At 60.3% G+C, this 19,196-nt stretch overlaps 1 protein-coding gene across 5 annotated transcripts; it reads left to right on the forward strand.

The window, feature by feature from the left end:
* The first annotated feature begins 227 nt into the window (after positions 1-227).
* Positions 228-16,700, forward strand: MYO1G (myosin IG). 5 transcript variants are annotated; one of them, XM_054496451.2, is made up of 22 exons: positions 228-474; positions 2,275-2,483; positions 2,688-2,781; positions 3,696-3,861; positions 4,118-4,171; positions 7,111-7,221; positions 7,548-7,664; positions 8,271-8,495; positions 8,593-8,738; positions 9,179-9,293; positions 9,458-9,628; positions 9,850-9,920; positions 11,384-11,458; positions 11,605-11,737; positions 12,505-12,671; positions 13,063-13,270; positions 13,483-13,706; positions 14,254-14,398; positions 14,824-14,988; positions 15,181-15,294; positions 16,220-16,374; positions 16,449-16,700. In XM_054496451.2, the coding sequence occupies exons 1-22, from the start codon at positions 380-382 to the stop codon at positions 16,603-16,605; spliced, it is 3,117 nt and encodes a 1,038-aa protein (XP_054352426.1). In that variant the 5' UTR covers positions 228-379; the 3' UTR covers positions 16,606-16,700. The 5 variants fall into 5 exon arrangements, with proteins under 5 accessions (XP_054352426.1, XP_054352428.1, XP_054352425.1 ...); XM_054496453.2 differs by having other exon boundaries at positions 229-474; positions 14,824-14,928; XM_054496450.1 differs by lacking the exon at positions 228-474 and adding an exon at positions 1,809-2,121.
* Positions 16,701-19,196: the final 2,496 nt, after the last annotated feature.

Genomic DNA, 19,196 nt, shown 5'->3' on the forward strand with positions numbered 1-19,196 from the left:
CACGAAGTCTTGTCTCCTGCTTGTGGGTGGAGGGGAGCTTCCGAAGGAGGCCAGCAAAGAACCCTCCAGAGCGGGGAGGACCCAGCATCCGGCCCCTCAGCCCTGGCTTGCAAACGGGTCAGACCGTTAGGCACAGCCTCCTTGTGGGGCGCAGGGACAGGAAGCAGGGTTTAGAGCACCTCGAGGGGGAAGGAGTGGCAAGTGCGGAGGGCAGCCCCTCCCAGGACTAGAACCCACTTCCTACTTTACACCAGCACTGGAGGAGGCTGGTGGGGCAGGGCGGGGGTGGTGGGGCCTCCCCCAGCCTTCCCTCCCCCTCTCCTTCACTGTTCTTCCAGCAGGCACAGGAAGGTGAGGCAAGGTGTTTCCAGCCGGCAGGATGGAGGACGAGGAAGGCCCTGAGTATGGCAAACCTGACTTTGTGCTTTTGGACCAAGTGACCATGGAGGACTTTATGAGGAACCTGCAGCTCAGGTAGGCCCAGGGCAGGAGGCAGTGGCTCCCCTCCTCCAGGGTCTCCCACCTTGCGTCCTCACAGAGACCTGAGGGAAAGAGGAAGGCACGCTGCTGTCCAAGGGAGGGGGCAGTGACACACACCCACCCAGACCAGATGGGGCTGAAATGAGCGCCTCAAAGCACGGCCCCAGGGGACAGGAACAGACAAGGAAGCAACTGTCCCTGTCAGGGCTGGCAAGTCAGTACTGGAGCTGCCCACCGCCTCAACCCACCCCTGCCTCCCACACAGTCCAGGCATCTTCTGCCCCTTCTTTCCTGCCCGATGGGGCCAGGGCATGACACTTCTTGGACAGATAGGTACCAGGCACTATCTTTGCAGGAGGGACCAGGGGCACCTCCTTCCAGCCACTTCCCAGCCAGTTGTTGATGCTCCCTCGATGCATCTCATCCATGGGGCCTGGCCTGAGCCCTGGGGACACTGAGATGAAGCAGTCAGCCTCCACCCTAGGGTCCAAACATTCCCACCAAGTTGAGGTGACATTCTCCTGGTGTACATGGAGTATCACAGGACACAGTTGGTAGAAGTGATATTGGAGCCCAATTTACCATCAAGGAGGGTGGGTGGAGGGCCGGGAGAAGCCCAGGAGCTAGGGGCATGGCACAGTAGCGTGGCCATGCAGGCAGCTGGGCTTCCTGCCAGGACTCCCAGGGAGGGGCAGAAGGCCACCTGCTGTGTGCTCCGGAAGCTCCCTGGGGAGAGCTTGGGGACCAGGATGCCCACTAAGCACAGAAGTCAAGAGACCACAAGCCTGGCCCAAAGAGAGGAGGGCTAGCCAGCACATGAGCTAAGCACTTTGTGCACATTGTTCTACCTCATTCTTATAAAATGAGCTTATGAAACATTGTCCTCTCCGTTTTGATTAGGAGAACACTGAGCCCCGGAGACGTGGGTGACTTGCGCCCTCATCCCCAGCTTGTAGGAGGACGGGAGCTAGGCCCAAGAAAACCCATGTCAGAGGTGGTGGAGAAAGAGGAATCTCAGGACAGGCCCACCCAGGACAGGCTGCCGGGAGACAGGGCCGTCCGGGGAAGGGTGGGTACAACACACCAAGGGGAGATGGGTCTGAGGGGCAGGCCTGCCAGTCCTCCCCCCAGGGGCAGAAAGGTCAAGAGAAGGGCAGACATCCACCCCCACTGGTGACCAATTTGTGAAGGAAAAGGGTCGAGAAGTCTGAGGCTGTGCCAGGGGAGAGGCAGCAGCCACTGGCCACAGGCTGGGGGGTGGGGGGTGCAAAGACAACGACATCAACCCCCTCCCTGTCATCTGGGTGGGGCTGGGTGGGGTCCCCTTTTGTCTCTGGGTTCCCGCCCAGGCCTTGAGACAGGAAACAGCCGAGGAGGCCCCTCCTTCCCCTCCCAGCCCAGTCACTTCTTCTCAACCCCATCTCCCCATCTGCCCTGTGGGGTTAACCCCAGGAGCCAGCCCTGACTCACAGCACCCAGTGCAGTCTTGGGCAAGTCTGTTTCCTTTGCAAAACCGGTGGTCATGTTTCCAGTGACCTTGGGACCACTGGGGAGACCACTGTGGACCCCAAATTCTATGCCGCAATGGGGACAGTCTCTGAGTGGCTCAGCTCACCCAGGATGGCACCAGGGAGACGCAAGGTCAACACCTGCCCCCTTCTTCCTTCTCCACTCTCAGCCCCTCAGGGTGGGAGCGCTGGCCTACTGGGGCCAGGCCCTGATATGGGCTCTGGCGAGAGGCCTGTGGGTGCCTGTAAGCCTGTGAGTGCTGAGGCCTGCCCCTGCTGTGTCCAGGTTCGAGAAGGGCCGCATCTACACCTACATCGGTGAAGTGCTGGTGTCCGTGAACCCCTACCAGGAGCTGCCCCTGTATGGGCCTGAGGCCATCGCCAGGTACCAGGGCCGTGAGCTCTATGAGCGGCCACCCCATCTCTATGCTGTGGCCAACGCCGCCTACAAGGCAATGAAGCACCGGTCCAGGGACACCTGCATCGTCATCTCAGGTACCTGTCCCTGCAACCGGGCCCCCACCCTCGGCATCTTCATTTGTGAACATTTGGAGGGCCATTAGAGCATCTCCTGTGCCCTGTGTCCTGATGGGGGCCCTAGGACCCCATCTTGCCAGTCTCGGGGGTGTGGGTGGGCACAGGGAGCTGGGCTAAGAGAGCGAACCTGGCTGATTCTGTCAACTCTGGTCTTTCCGGCAGGAGAGAGTGGGGCAGGGAAGACAGAAGCCAGTAAGCACATCATGCAGTACATCGCTGCTGTCACCAATCCAAGCCAGAGGGCTGAGGTGGAGAGGTGAGCGGCAATGGGCAGCCCTGGGCCTCAGCATGGCAGGCCAGGGACCTCAGTGTGGCAGGAAGGGCTGGCTCTGGGGAGCGAGAGACGGCAACTGGAGTCTAGCTCAGGTCAAGTTCAGTGGGAACTTGGGAAGTTTCCAGATAATGCTAACACACCCGGAGGTGAGACAGGGTGACCCATGCCAAGGACCTCTCCTTGGGTGGGTGAGACCTAGCCAAGGGACTGGGCCTACCAGCTGGGAGGAGGCAGCAGCCACAGGTAGGATGAGGAGAAGTGCAGCAGGGCCCAGAGATGCTTGAAATGGCTCATGGACAGGACAGCAGGCAGATTCCGTGGAAACCTGGAGAAGCTGGCAGGCCCTGGCCAAGATGGCCAAGCATGCCAGGTGGCTGTGTGGGTGATGGCCAGGAGCCTTGAAACCAGGAAACCTGTCCCTTATGGAAGCAGCTTCCTCTGTCAGTGCCTGTCTCTTGCTGTCAAGAGGCAGTGAGATGGGATTCAGGGGGGACAAGCAATGTCAGTTCCTGAGCACATATGGCCAGCACCACTGCCCACCCCTGCAGCTGGAGGTCTAAGGCCCAGTGGTCAGAACAGCCCCTCCTCCCCAGGCTGCAACTGAGGCCTGGGAGGGGAAGAGGTGGCTGTGAGAAACAAGGACCTCAATGCTACACAGACTGTGCTGAGCACAGCCAGCCTGGCAAGTGCATTTCCCAGCCTCTCAGAGGTGAAGTGACCGTCACACAACCTCAGAGGCAACACTGAGCGAGGCCAGGCCATTGGTTCCCTCTCAGCAAGTTCAGAGGAACCCAAGCTGAGATGCTGTGATTTCTGTTGGGAAGACTCAGGGGCAGGGACAGCATTCCCCAGATGGGAAGTCTTTGCCTTGAGCCCCAGCCCCTCTGCCCTGACAGGGTCAAGGACGTGCTGCTCAAGTCCACCTGTGTGCTGGAGGCCTTCGGCAATGCCCGCACCAACCGTAATCACAACTCCAGCCGCTTTGGCAAGTACATGGACATCAACTTCGACTTCAAGGGGGACCCGATTGGAGGACACATCCACAGCTACCTACTGGAGAAGGTGGGCAGATGGGCTGAGGAGACCTTCATGGGGAGCCCTGGCTGAGACCCATCCCAGGCCTGGGAAGGTACCCATCCCGACGGTGCAGCTTAGGAGGGCTGGGCCTTCTCTCCCTGTGGCCCTTCTCTGGGCCTCAGTGTCCTCACAGTCAGGACTTTCTGACCCCCAGCCTGCCTTGCACCTGGGAATGCTCAGATGGGGTCTCCAGGGTCAGACTCCTTCCCAGGCCTGAGTCCATCTGCCCCTCTCTCCTCAGTCTCGGGTCCTCAAGCAGCACGTAGGTGAAAGAAACTTCCACGCCTTCTACCAAGTAAGCCCTGAGGGCAAGGGGAGGTGGAAAAATGGGGTGGGGAAAGGGAGGGCAGCAAGCTGGGCCAACTTGTGACCCTTCCATCACTACCCCAAGTCCCCCTCTCTGCCCACTCAACCCCACCTAGCCCATCGTCCTCACTCCCCACCACACTCACCCCAATCAGTACCCCACACCCCACACACAAGAGGGTGTGAGCTTGGAGGGAACAAAAGCAGGATGTCCCCTTTATCTGAGACACTTCCAGATGAGGGCTCTCTGGGACCCATAAAGTGTCTCTGTGAACAATAAGCTCCCCACGAGGTGGGTGTCCCCTGGGATTACAGGCAGTGTCTCTAGTGATATCAGAGCTCAACACTGAAGTGGTGCTCCTGGGGACACGGGCATTGACTCTGAGCACCTCTGTGAGATAGGCGCGCCCAGGGACTGTCTCCACAAGCTTTGACACCCCACTGAGGTGGGAGCTCCCTGGAAACAAACAGTGTCTCTGCAGTCTCAGCTTGACACTGAAGTGGAGCTCCCTGGCACACCAGCGGTGTGTTTGCAAACTGTGGGCTGCCCACTGTGTCCTCTGGGACACAGGCAGTGTTTCCACAGACTCCAAACTCCCCCACTGAACTGGGAGCACCCTGGGACTGGAGCGGTGTCTCTAGGGACTTGGAGCTCCCCACTGAGTTAGGAGTTTCCTGCAGCACAGACATGGTCCCCACCAACTCTCAACTCCCCAGTGCAGTGGGAGCTCCCTGGAACACAGCAGTTTCTCCCTGGTACATAGGCGGTGTTTCCATGGATTCTGAGCTCCTTACTGAGGTGGGAGCTCCCTGAGACAAGCACAGTGTCTCACAGACTCTGTGCTCCCCATGAGACAGGAGCTCCCTCGGTAGCAGGCAGGGTCTCCAGGGTCTATGAACCGCCCGCTGAGGTGGGAGCCTCCTGGGATGCAAGGAGTGCCTTTAAGGACTCTGAGCTTCCATGGTGTGGTGCTCCCTGGGACACGGCAATGTCTTCACGACTCTGACTTCCCACTGAAGTCACACTCTCTGGGACACAGCAGTGTCTGTAAGGACTCTGAGCTCCACTGAGGTGGGAGCCCCCTGGGCTGTCTTTCCAGTGAGTCTGCACTGAGGTGGGAGCTCACTGGGAAACCAGTAGTGTCTGTGTGGACTCTGAGCTTTATTTGAGGTAAAAGCTCCCTGAGACACTGGCAGTGTCCAGAGACTCTGAGCCTCCCCCTGGTGGGAGCCCCTGGGAACACAGAGGGTGTCTCCACAGACCCTGAGCTCTCACTGAAATGAAGCTCCCTGGGACTCCGGCAGGATCTCCACAGACTCTTACCTCCCCACTGAAATGGGAGATTTTGGGACATGGGCAGGGTCTCCATGGACTCAGAGTTCCCCCACTGAAGGGGGAGTTCGGTGGCACATGGGCAGTTTCTCTAATGACTGAGCTCCTGGCTGAGGTGATTGCTCCCTGGGACGTTGCCAGGGTCTCCACAGACTCTGAGCTCCCCATGAGATGGGAGCTCCATAGGATTTGGGCAGGGTCTCCATGAACTATAAACTCTCCACTGAGGTGGGAGCTCCCTGGGACACAGAGAGTTTTTTTCAGACTCTGAACTCCCATGAAATGGAGCTCTTCGGAGCATGGACAGTGTCTTCAAGGACTCTGAGCTACCCACCGAGGTGGGAGCTCAGTGGGACATGTGAAGCAGTGTCTCCACAGACTCTGGGCTGTCCACTCAGGTGAGCTGTGTCTTGGACACAGGCAGTGTCTCTATCAACTTTGGGCTCTGCTCTGAGGTAAGAGCCCCCGGGACAGGGGCACTATCTCCTTGGACTTTGAACTCCCACCAAAGTGGAGCTCACTGGGACAGTGGCAGTGTCTCCACGGATTCTGAGCTCCCGCTGAAGTGGAGCTCCCTGGGAATCAGTGTCCAAGAACTCTGAGCTTCCCTGAGGTGGGAGCCCTCTGGAACACAAGGAGTGTCCACGCAGACTCTGAGCTTCCATGAAGTAGGGCTGTCTGGGACACTGGCAGTGTCTCTATGGTCTCTGAGCTCCTCACGGAGCTAGGAGCTCCCTCGGACATGGACGATGTCTCCACAAACTCTCCATTCCCCTCTGAGGTGGAAGCTCTCTGTGACACGACCATTGTCTCTGTGGAATCTGAACTTCCCACTAGTGGGAGCCCCTTGGGACACAGGGCAGGGTTTCCACAGACTCTGAGCTCCCACTGAAGTGGAGCTCTCTGGAATAACAGCAGGATCTCCACAGACTCTTACCGCCTCCAGTGAAGTGGGAACTTTTGGGACACAGGCAGTGTCTCCATGAACTCTGAGCTCCCTGCTGAGGTGGGAGTTCATGCATCACCGGTCGTGTCTCCACAGAGGCTGAGCTCCCTAGGACATGGGCTCTCCCTGGGTGGAGAGCAATGTCTCCACGGAACCTGTGCTTCCTACTGAGGTGGGAGCTTCCTGGGACAGGGGCAGGGTCTCCAGTAACTCTGAGCTCCCACTGAAGTGGAGCTCCTTAGGATTCTGCGGTTTCTCCACAAACTCTTACCTCCTCACTCAGTGGGAGGTTTTGGGACCCGGGTAGTGTCTCCACATACTCTGAGCTACCCACTGAGGTGGGATCCCCCTGGGTTGAGGGCAATGTCTCCACAGGGACTGAGCTCCTTACCAAGATGAGGTCTGGCACAAGAACAGTGTCTTCATGGTGGAGTCATAGCTCCCACTGATGTGGAGCTCCCTGACCCACTGAATAGCTGAACGGGGAGCTCGCTGGCACACAGAAACTGTTCACACTGTCTGACCTTCCCCCATGTTTGTTCGTTCAATACTGGAAGGAAGTGCAAGTCGGTTTGTTCTCCTGCCTCTGTGTGTGTACAGGGGGACATCCTGGGAGCTTATTTGTCTAAAGAATGCCTGTGTCCTCTAGTTGCTGAGAGGCAGTGAGGACAAGCAGCTGCATGAACTGCACTTGGAGAGAAACCCTGCTGTATACAATTTCACACGCCAGGGAGCAGGACTCAACGTGACTGTGCACAGTGTGAGTGTGAGGGGCACCAAGGGCTCAAATTGGGCTCAGTGTCAGGGCCTGAGTGTGGTGAGAGGGAATGGGCAGCACTCAGCACAGGCCAGGGTGAAGTGAACTGTTTGGGTGAGTGGGGAGGGTGGTCGGGGTGGAGGGAAGATGGCTGATGGAGGGGACAGAGTGCAGGGGTGAGCAGGTGCTTAGGCTGGAGTAATCAGGGTTCAGGAAGGGGACAGGGGACAGGGGTGAGCAGGTGCCTAGGATGGAGGAATCAAGCCTCAAGGGGGACAGGTGTCCTGGGCCCAGTGTGGCTTTGGAGTGATGAATCCCTTCTACCCTAGGCCTTGGACAGTGATGAGCAGAGCCACCAGGCAGTGACCGAGGCCATGAGGGTCATCGGCTTCAGTCCTGAAGAGGTGGAGTCTGTGCATCGCATCCTGGCTGCCATATTGCACCTGGTAAGCCTGGCTCAGAAGCCTGGGAGGGCTACCTCCCCACAGGGGTTTCCCGGCTGGGAAGCACCCAGGGATGAGGAGGAGACTGGCTGGAGATTCCCCAGCAATGTGCTAGGCTGACTGCCTCTCCTGCAGAAGCTGAGCTGCTTGAGTGATGAGCTCTGTTGGTTCATGGTCCAGACCCCATTCTTAGGGCCAGGGCAGCCAGGCACAGTAAAAGCTGAGCATCATGCAGACTGCCTCTTAGCGCAGTCATGAGCTGTGTGGCTTTGGGTGCATTTACTCAGTGCCTCTTGGTCTCAGTTCTCTCTAAGCGGCATGAGGAGTAAGTAGTGTAGGGCTCCTCTGGCTCCTGGGAGGATGCGATGGGGTAATTCACATATCATTTGGACTCGAGGCCTTGGCAGAGACTCTGGTGTGCCCATGCCCCCTTCCCCCAATCTCTGGCTGTGTCTGTGCCCATGGTGAGCAGCTGACCACGCTGGTCTGAGAAGGAGCTGTACTCTACCGCATCCATGTCCCCTGCTTTCCTTCCTCCTTCCTGTCCAAAGTTGTCCAGGCTCCTTTGGGACATGGAGCCTGGGCTGTTCATGGTTTTCCCATCACCAGGGAAACATTGAGTTTGTGGAGACGGAGGAGGATGGGCTGCAGAAGGAGGGCCTGGCAGTGGCCGAGGAGGCGCTGGTGGACCATGTGGCTGAGCTGACGGCCACACCCCGGGACCTTGTGCTCCGCTCCCTGTTGGCTCGCACAGTTGCCTCGGGAGGCAGGGAACTCATAGAGAAGGGCCACACTGCAGCTGAGGCCAGCTATGCCCGGGATGCCTGTGCCAAGGTATTTTGGGGGCAGGCACAGGGAGGGAAGCCCAGGAGGCCTTCATGGGGGAGGCCAGGACAGAGGCAGCAGGAAGCAGGGTGTTCCTGTCCCTCAGGCAGTGTACCAGCGGCTGTTTGAGTGGGTGGTGAACAGGATCAACAGTGTCATGGAACCCCGGGGCCGGGATCCTCGGCGTGATGGCAAGGACACAGTCATTGGCGTGCTGGACATCTATGGCTTCGAGGTGTTTCCCGTCAACAGGTGGGTGGCTGGCCAGCCACATCGCCACCTCTGATGCCCAGTGGCTTTGCCCACTTAGTCCTGGAAAGCTCGGCTGGGGCTGGGCAGCAGGAATGTCTGAGTTTCTTCCGGCTGGTCCCTGGGACCAAGGCTCATGCCTCCCAAGCCTGCCTCACCTGCATCCTCTGGCCATTGATGTCCTGATGGAAGGCAGAATTACGGGGCTTGAGTAATTTCTGGTCATGACTCCCAAGTCCACTCCAGAACACGCATGCAGGAGGTGTGTGTGGGGTAAAGGAGGAGTCCAGGGCAGGGATGCGTAAGCCACAGGGAAGCCACACAGGGTGCTGGCACCAGAACCCTCGATGAACATTAGCAGAGATGTTCAGGGGAGCAGCCATCCATTACCATGCACTCCACAAGCAGCGACCTCCCCTCTGAAAGGCCCACCCCACCCCTAGTTTCGAGCAGTTCTGCATCAACTACTGCAACGAGAAGCTGCAGCAGCTATTCATCCGGCTCATCCTGAAGCAGGAGCAGGAGGAGTATGAGCGCGAGGGCATCACCTGGCAGAGTGTGAGCTCTGTGGCCTGGAGGGAGGCCAGGCGGTGGGGTGTGGAGGGGCCTCAGCCCATGGGGAGGGGCCCGGGCTAGCCTGACAGGTGGCTGAGTGTGGGGCGGAGGAGGGGAGGTGGCCTGAAAGGCCTTGGGAGTTTCCTTGCTGGCTGCCTTCGCCCCAGGTTGAGTACTTCAACAACGCCACCATTGTGGATCTGGTGGAGCGGCCCCACCGTGGCATCCTGGCCGTGCTGGACGAGGCCTGCAGCTCTGCCGGGACCATCACTGACCGAATCTTCCTGCAGACCCTGGACACGCACCACCGCCACCACCTACACTACACCAGCCGCCAGGTGCCCCCGGCTGTCCCAGTGCTGCCACAGTGGGCTGGTGGGACCTGCCCCACAGGCACCACGCTGCCCATGCCTCGTGGGGCCTGGTTGGGGACCCAGCTTTGGTGCCATTGTCGTCACTGTGGCAACCTTCTCTGCCCTGGAGGTGGGGAGGCAGGGCTATCCCTTCATACAGACCCCCCACATATCTTTTGTGCCTTGACCTCAGCCTGTCCCCATAGCTCTGCCCCACAGACAAGACCATGGAGTTTGGCCGAGACTTCCGGATCAAGCACTATGCAGGGGACGTTACGTAAGGGCCCCCTCCCACCCACATCCCTGGCCTTCCCACAGGCAGCATGGCATGTGTCATGGGGCAGGAGCACTTCAGGAGAGTGGCTGGGAGACAGGTGTTATGGCCCCTTCTGCCACCACCACCCCTTCAAGACACTGAAAACATGCCGGACAGCAGATTCACAAGTGAAGAGCAGGAAACAGGGTTTGAGGATAGTGGTTAACCATGGCTGCATTCTTCTGGGAGCCTTTAAAAAATACCCACATCTCATGTCTGGGCCCAACCCTATACCAGCATCTGTGGGGTGAGGGGCTTCAGGCTGGTGACGTGGGGGTGGGGAGGGAGTGGAAGGTGCAGAGGGGGCCAAGATTCTGCATTTCTAACAAGCTCCCAGGTGAGGCCTCGCTACCATACTTGGACCACGTTCCCAGTGCCAAAGCCCAGGTGTCCTTCAGAGGTTGTCATGATGGCTATTAATTTATGTGTTGCTTGCCGCATCCCAAAATGATTTAAGGTGACTCACATGGAGGTAAAGTGTTTCATGAGAATTTCTCAAGGAGAGGAAATAGAAATAGATGATGATGACAAAGCAGCCCAATATCATTTACCTTTATCTGCTCGCAAAATCTACACCCATGAGGTCGCTCATGCCTGTAACCCCAGCACTTTGGGAGGCCGAAGTGGGTGGATCACCTGAGGCCAAGAGTTCGAGACCAGCCTGGCCAACGTGGCAAAACCTCATCTGTACTAAAAATATAAAAATTATCTGGGCATGATGGCGCGTGCCTGTAATCCCAGTTGCTTGGGAGGCTGAGGCACAAGAATTGCTTGAACCTGGAAGACGGAGGTTGTGGTGAACTGAGATCACACCACTGCACTCCAGCCTGAGCAACAGAGTGAGACTATTTCTCAAAAAAAAAAAAAAAAAAAAAAAAAAATCCATTCCCTGAGCCTTCACAGGTGCTGCAGTTGGAGCCAAGATTTGGTACTGACCTTTCTAGCAGTCCAAGAACTAGACAGTGATTCTGAGGCTCTCAGTGCCCACAGATCAAAATAGGCCCAGGACTCAGGAGTTCCTAGTCATAGCTGTAGTCGCTGATGTTTATCAAAATTCAGTAGGCACTGTTCTGAGCAACTGATGTACACTGAAGCACAGAGAGGTTGAGTGGCTTAGGCAAGGTAACACAGCATGCATGTGGTAGATGCAGGACTCGTTGCTAGGACATTTGGCTTCAGAGCTGGGGGCTTAACCACTCGATTCATCTTCCAGGAGAGAAATGTCTCCTGAGGGAGGGAGTCTTAGATGATGAAAGAGAAAGCAGGTGTGAGGGGGAAGGAGAGGAGCCAAGGCAGAGGGAGGAAGAGAGACTGACCTATGGGAACAGAGGCAGATGGGAAGAGAGTGGGGGCTGCTGGGGTCATTAGCACTCTGGCCTGGCAGCCCCCGCCCCTGCTCGCTCACCAGCCCTGGCTTCTGTCAGGTACTCTGTGGAAGGCTTCATCGACAAGAACAGAGATTTCCTCTTCCAGGACTTCAAGCGTCTGCTGTACAACAGGTGAGCACGGCTTGCTGGGCACCATAGGGAGGGCCAGGGCCCTGGGGCCCCAGAGACTCTGGGGTCAGGCATTGACTAGCGTCAGGACGGGGGTGGGCGGGGCTGCTCTCCCTGAGGATGGCTGGGAATTCGGCCTGTGTCTGCAGCACGGACCCCACTCTGCGGGCCATGTGGCCGGATGGGCAGCAGGACATCACAGAGGTGACCAAGCGCCCCCTGACGGCTGGCACACTCTTCAAGAACTCCATGGTGGCCCTGGTGGAGAACCTTGCCTCCAAGGTATGTTCCACCCCTCTCCCACTCTGGCTGTTCTGGATCCTTCTCTCTGTGCCCTCGGTGCCAAGTAGGGTCCCAACCACCTCTGTACATCATAGTGGTGGGGAGAGGGTTCTTGTCCTGTCTGCATGAGCCACATCTGCTCCAGCAGTGGACCCTACCCACTGCACAGGTGAGATGTGGGGCCTCAGGGGCTGGGCTGAGGCTTGATCAATCATGGGGAACCCAGGCTTCTCCTCGCCCCATTGTCTCTTGAACAGGGAGGGGTTTGGGGAGAACCTGCTGAGAGGCTGGCTTGGCCCAGCCCAGCTCTTGGCAAAAACCCAGGATTCTTCTGGCAGGTGGGGCCAGAGAGACAGGAAACTGGCACAAGCTTTCTCGGGGAGCTTTGGGTCAAAAGTCAGAGGTGGAACAGGTGAAGGGTGGGGGAGAGGACACATTAGGGTGAGCTTAACAACAGAACATCCAGAGATGTCAGACCCTTTTGGAAGGAGAGAAGGAAGGCAGATGGGGTGAGGCCTGCTCCTGCCCCTGCCACGCCCAGTCCCCCGCCCCTCTGACCAGGGGCTGGAACCTGGCTCTGAACCTGGCCTTGCTGGCCTCTGCCCAGCACTTAGGGCTTCCAGGGCCCTTGTTCTGCTGATTTCCCTTCTTTGTTCCCGACTCTCCTCCTGGCCTGGGACCTTGAGGGGTTGGGAAGCCCCTGGTGTGGGGCAGGGTGCACAGTGCTGCTGGCGCAGACCCTCTCCAAGTCCCCTCTGTCCCCGCAGGAGCCCTTCTACGTCCGCTGCATTAAGCCCAATGAGGACAAGGTAGCTGGGAAGCTGGACGAGAACCACTGTCGCCATCAGGTCGCATACCTGGGGCTGCTGGAGAACGTGAGGGTCCGCAGGGCTGGCTTCGCTTCCCGCCAGCCCTACTCTCGATTCCTGCTCAGGTACTGGCACCTGACACCCATCACTCCATGGGCCGTAGTCCCTGTGTGGAGTCCAAGGGGTAGGAGCAGAGGGTCCCCAAACAGCATGTCACAAACATCGGTACAAGCAGGAACCAGCACGCTGCTGGCCTCAAGACACCAAGATATCTGGGAGGACATGTGTGTGAGCACATGCATGTGGGGACATACAGGTGGGAACATGGGTATGAGGTCTGTGTGAGGACATGTATGTGAGGACATGTGTATGGGAAGACACATGTGCATAGGTGTCATAAGTGCTCCAGGAACACATTCTGTATCCCTGCCATCTCCCCAGGTGTGAGGTGGGCAGGGTGGGCTCCATCATCTCTCCCTGAGGCCTGGGCCACACTGCCCTGTCCTGTGGTGACAGGTACAAGATGACCTGTGAATACACATGGCCCAACCACCTGCTGGGCTCCGACAAGGCAGCTGTGAGCGCTCTCCTGGAGCAGCACGGGCTGCAGGGGGATGTGGCCTTTGGCCACAGCAAGCTGTTCATCCGCTCACCCCGGACACTGGTCACACTGGAGCAGAGCCGAGCCCGCCTCATCCCCATCATTGTGCTGCTATTGCAGAAGGTGAGGTGGGTGGGGCAGGAAGACATCCACTATGGAGGTGGGGAAAGCTTGTGTCCCAGGGGCCACAAACACACTTGTAAGTTTCACAGGAGTCTCTGCTTGATGGAGACAGGCCAGGGAGTGCTCAATAAATGCTTAGGGCCAGGTTTGGGGCTAAGGGTTAGGGCCTGATTGAATTTGACTGCGTATCCCATCCCGCCTGGCCCACCCAGGCATGGCGGGGCACCTTGGCGAGGTGGCGCTGCCGGAGGCTGAGGGCTATCTACACCATCATGCGCTGGTTCCGGAGACACAAGGTGCGGGCTCACCTGGCTGAGGTGCAGCGGCGATTCCAGGCTGCAAGGCAGCCACCACTCTACGGTCGTGACCTTGTGTGGCCGCTGCCCCCTGCTGTGCTGCAGCCCTTCCAGGACACCTGCCACGCACTCTTCTGCAGGTACTACTCTCAGCCCACCACACATTCCATTCAGCTGGCATCCACTGAACACCTTAACCCATCATCCCGGGCCTGCAGTGTGTGGATGGGAGACACACCAGCCCCCTTGATAGGTGGGAAGATGGATGCTATGCCACATTAGCTGACTGCTTATGTCCCACAGTTGGTGCAGAGCCCTGACCATCTTGGGTACTGTGGTGGTCATTCAAGGTCCAGGGCTGCAGCCTGCAGGGGGAGGCTCATCAGGGCTGGGAAGTAAGGGGATTCTGCATCTGAGTGGGGTCTTGAGGGCTGAGTAGGAGTTCTCCAGAAGGAGGGGCACAGAGCAGGCTCAGAACGGGAGGACGCTGGGCGACTGCTGGTCCCAGGGTCACCTTCCAGGAACAAGCATTAGGCACAAGGGGCCAAGGCCAGAGAGGCCGGCAGAGGTTGGGACACGAAAGGCAGGCAGTACCAGGCTGAGGGCTCAGCTTCTTCTGTGGAGAGGGGGCTCAGGGGGCACGTGAACACATGGCCAGCATCTGTCTGACTGCATGCCCTCTCCCAGGTGGCGGGCCCGGCAGCTGGTGAAGAACATCCCCCCTTCAGACATGCCCCAGATCAAGGCCAAGGTGGCCGCCATGGGGGCCCTGCAAGGGCTTCGTCAGGACTGGGGCTGCCGACGGGCCTGGGCCCGAGACTACCTGTCCTCTGTAAGTGCCAGGCGAGTCCAGGGCTGCCAGGGGGAAGTGGGCTGCCAAAGAGGGCTCTCGGCTAATGCTGTGACCAGGTCCCCTCAGATGTCCTCTCCCAGGCCTGGGGTTGTCTGTCCTGGTGGCCCTGCACCTCAGCCTCCACCAGAGCTCTGCAAGGTCTCAACCTGGGCTTCAGGAGCAGTGGCCTTCGGGGGTAGGTGTGGATGACAGGAGGGCCAGGCTCAGATGCAGCCTAGAAGTCAACACAAGAGGGCTCTGTGCCCTCAGGAAATCCAGGGCTGCTCAGCTCACGCACATGTCTGTGTGACTCAGTTTCCCGAGATGAAGGATAGCTATGCTGATTCACAGACAGCTGCTATCAATTGAGTGTAGTCCCATGACCCAATCCCAAGCAGTGCCCCCTCCCCTCCATCTGTCCTCAGGCCACTGACAATCCCACAGCATCAAGCCTGTTTGCTCAGCGACTAAAGGCACTTCAGGACAAAGATGGCTTCGGGGCTGTGCTCTTTTCAAGCCACGTCCGCAAGGTTAGACAAGGGACAAGGATGGCTTCAGGGCTGTGCTCTTTTTCTAGCCACATCTGCAAGGTTAGAAGCTTGTGCAGAGTTTTGGGGGGGCACTTGGGAGAAAATGGAGGCAACCCCAGCCCAAGCCCAGCTGCTCCTGACACTCCCGAAACTGTCGTCAGCGGGGAGGGGAGGCAGTAGGGACTGCCGAGGCCTGGGGCCCTGGTGGGTGACAGGGCAGCACCAGCCTGGGTCCAGCCACCTCTCCCACAGGTGAACCGCTTCCACAAGATCCGGAACCGGGCTCTCCTGCTCACAGACCGGCACCTCTACAAGCTGGACCCTGACCGGCAGTACCGGGTGATGCGGGCGGTGCCCCTTGAGGCGGTGAGCAATGTGGGTTGGGAGTAGCGTGCAGCATCTGTGAGGGGCACTGCTGGGCTGCTCAGAGTCCTGCCTCAGTCTTCTCCCCCCTGTTTACCTGAGATGGCCCAGACCATCCTAAAACTGAGCGATGGTGGCACCCGTGCTGAAAATCCTGCAGTGGCTTCCCACGCCCACAGAGTGAAAGGTCCCATCCTGTGATCCCCACCAGCCCAGTCACCCCCCACCCCCACTCTCACACTCTAGCCAAGCCAAATGGTCCCCTCTTCCAACTTGTGCCCAACTGGGGGTTCTCCCACCTGGGCATTCTGGGACCTAAGTCCCCGACACAATGTTCAGGGTCTCCTGTGGGATACCGTCCCGGCCACTCTGGAACCTTCTGCCGAGCTCTGTGGCCTACTTGCTCCCTTCATTAGCAGCCGCTGTTCCCATAAATTCTCTTTCCCACAGGATGGGGGCAGGGATCAAGGCCAGGCTACCTCTGGGTCTCCCACAGTTTCAGGGGTCCCACGACTGTCCCAATAGAAAGCGCGGTGAGTGCCTCGCTGTCTAATGCCACAGCCCAGAGCCGGCGTGGTTGTTTAAATGTAGCGAAAGTGACCTAGAACTAAAAACGGCTCCTCCAGGCAGTAGCACATGCAAGGGCTTAGCATCCACAGATGAGCAGTGGCGGCCCTGTTGGACAGCAAGGATCTAGAACCATCCGTCCTGGAGAAAGTCCTATTGTGCAGCGTTCCGCCCAAGCTTCCCCGTGTCAGCAGGGCCCGGAGAGGGAGGAGGGGGCGGTGGGGGGCCGGTGGCCCTGGCGAGGGCGGCGCTCCCCGGGTGCGGTTGGGGGTTCGGGAGAGGCTTCCTGGGGAGGGGGTAAGTCCGGCTAGGCTGGGGTGCAGGTTGAGGCGGCTGCACTCTGACCTTGCGCTCCGCTCAGGTGACGGGGCTGAGCGTGACCAGCGGAGGAGACCAGCTGGTGGTGCTGCACGCCCGCGGCCAGGACGACCTCGTGGTGTGCCTGCACCGCTCGCGGCCGCCACTGGACAACCGCGTTGGGGAGCTGGTGGGCGTGCTGGCCGCACACTGCCAGGGGTGAGTGCGGGCTGGGCGGTGGCGGGCACGAAGCCCCGGTCGCGTGGCCGCCCTGACCCCTCCTCCTGCCGCAGGGAGGGCCGCGCCCTGGAGGTTCGCGTCTCCGACTGCATCCCACTAAGCCATCGCGGGGTCCGGCGCCTCATCTCCGTGGAGTCCAGGCCGGAGCAGCCAGAGCCCGATTTCCGCTGCTCTCGCGGCTCCTTCACCCTGCTCTGGCCCAGCGGCTGAGCGCCCGCACCCGCCGCACCCCGAGGCCGCCGATTGTCCGCCCCGCCCGCGCTGCAAATAAACCTTCTGAGTCAGCCCTCCTGCTTGCCGCTCCTGCCTCACCCGCAGGGGCTCCGGCGGCTTCCTCGGTCAGGTCCACCTGCGCCCGGCTCAGCCGCTGGGGCCCCAACTGCAGGCGGCCAGGCGCCCCGGCTGGGTATAGGAGCCCGAGCTCTCGGAGTTAGCGCTATCCAGAGGAAGCAGTGCCCTTTGTGCCCCAGCCTGCCCCGTCCACGCAGTGGTCCCCTGTTCCTCTCCACAGGGCTCCTGGCCTTGTTCCTACCGGGCCACTGGGGAGGGCTTGGGGTTCATCTTCAGGCGGGGCTGGGGAGCACGCCTGGAGACAGAGCTATCACGGGATGTGCTGCCAAGCCGCCGTGGCCCAGGGCTGACGCTATCCCAGCCGCGAGCTGTCCCTGTCCCTGCTGGATGTGGGTGTCTGAGGCGCTGGGACCGACCTCTGGAGCCTGGTAACTGAAGGACAGGCCCTGTGGCCAGAACTCCCAGCCTCCGGGAGCAGGGCCTGTGCCCTGGAAAGACCCACAGGGAGGCCTTAGGAGACCCCTGCAGCCCCCGGGCTGACCACCCCTTCTCCAGGCCTACCCCAGCCTCAGCCTCCAGCAGCTTCGCCAGCCCCTCAGGGGCCCTCATGGCACCAGGCCCTCAGCCTCTCAGCCCTCAGCCCCTCAGCCCTCTGCCTCCTTCAGCCCCTCTGCCTCCCTCAGCCCCCTCAGCCCTCAGCTCTCTCAGCCCCTCAGCACCCTCAACCCCCCTCAGCCCCTTAGCCCTCAGCCTCCTTCAGCCCCTCAGCCACTTCAGCCCCTCAGCCCCTCAGCCCCTCAGCCCCTTCAGCCTCTCAGCCCCTCAGCCCCTTCAGCCCCTCAGCCCCTCAGCCCCTTAGCCCCTTCAACCCCTCAGCCCTCAGACCCCTCAGCCCTCAGACCCTCAGCCTTCAACCCCTCAGCCCCTCAGCCCTCAGCTCCCTCAACCCCTCAGCTCCTCAGCCCTCAGCTCCCTCAGCCCCTCAGCCCTCAGCCTCCTCAGCCCCCTCAGCCCCTCAGCCCCTCAGCCTCTCAGCCCTCAGGCCCTCAGCCCTCTGCCTCCTTCAGCCCCTCTGCCTCCCTCAGCCCCCTCAGCCCTCAGCTCTCTCAGCCCCTCAGCACCCTCAACCCCCCTCAGCCCCTTAGCCCTCAGCCTCCTTCAGCCCCTCAGCCACTTCAGCCCCTCAGCCCCTCAGCCCCTCAGCCCCTTCAGCCTCTCAGCCCCTCAGCCCCTCAGCCCCTTCAGCCTCTCAGCCCCTCAGCCCCTTCAGCCCCTCAGCCCCTTAGCCCCTTCAACCCCTCAGCCCTCAGACCCCTCAGCCCTCAGACCCTCAGCCTTCAACCCCTCAGCCCCTCAGCCCTCAGCTCCCTCAACCCCTCAGCTCCTCAGCCCTCAGCTCCCTCAGCCCCTCAGCCCTCAGCCTCCTCAGCCCCCTCAGCCCCCTCAGCCCCTCAGCCCCTCAGCCTCCTCAGCCCCTCAGCCCTCAGCCCCTCAGCCTCCTCAGCCCCTCAGCCCTCAGCCCTCAGCCCCCTCAACCTCTCAGTCCCTCAGGCCCTCAGCACCTCAGCCCTCAGCCTCCTCAACCCCTCATCCCCTCATCCCCTCAGCCCTCAGCCCCCCAGCCCCCAGCCCCCTCAATCCCCTCAACCACTCGGCCCCTTAGCCCTCTCAGCCCCCTCAGCCCCTCAGCCCTCAGCTCCCTCAGCCCTCAGCCTTTAACCCCCTCAGCCCTCTGCCCCCCAGCCCCCTCAACCCCCTCAACCACTCAGCCCCTCAGCCCCCTCAGCCCCCTCACCCCCCCCAGCCCCTCAGCCCCTTAGCCTCCTCAGTCCCTCAGCCCCTCAGCCCTCAGCCCTCAGCCCCCTCAACCCCTCAGCTCCTCAGCCCTCAGCTCCCTCAACCCCTCAGCTCCCTCAGCCCCTCAGCCCTCAGCCCTCTCAAACCCTCAGCCCCTCAGTCCTCAGTCCCCTCAACCCCTCATCCCCTCGGCCCCCTCAGCCCTCTCAGCCCCCTCAGCCCTCAGCCCCCCAGGCCCCAGCCCCCTCAACCCCCTCAAACACTCAGCCCCTCAGCCCTCTCAGCCCCCTCAGCCCCTCAGCCCTCAGCTCCCTCAGCTCTCAGCCCTTACCCCCCTCAGCCCTCAGCCCCCCAGCCCCCAGCCCCCTCAACCCCCTCAACCACTCAACCCCTCAGCCCCCTCAGCCCCCCCAGCCCCTCAGCCCCTCAGCCTCCTCAGCCCCTCAGCCCCTCAGCCCTCAGCCCTCAGCCCCCTCAACCCCTCAGCTCCTCAGCCCTCAGCTCCCTCAACCCCTCAGCTCCCTCAGCCCCTCAGCCCTCAGCCTTCTCAATCCCTTAGCCCCTCAGCCCTCAGCCCCCTCAAACCCTCAGCCCCTCAGTCCTCAGTCCCCTCAACCCCTCATCCCCTCAGCCCCCTCAGCCCTCTCAGCCCCCTCAGCCCTCAGCCCTTACCCCCCTCAGCCCTCAGCCCCCCAGGCCCCAGCCCCCTCAAC

The sequence above is a fragment of the Pongo pygmaeus genome, chromosome 6, assembly GCF_028885625.2.
Source record: "Pongo pygmaeus isolate AG05252 chromosome 6, NHGRI_mPonPyg2-v2.0_pri, whole genome shotgun sequence".
NCBI lineage: Eukaryota > Metazoa > Chordata > Mammalia > Primates > Hominidae > Pongo > Pongo pygmaeus.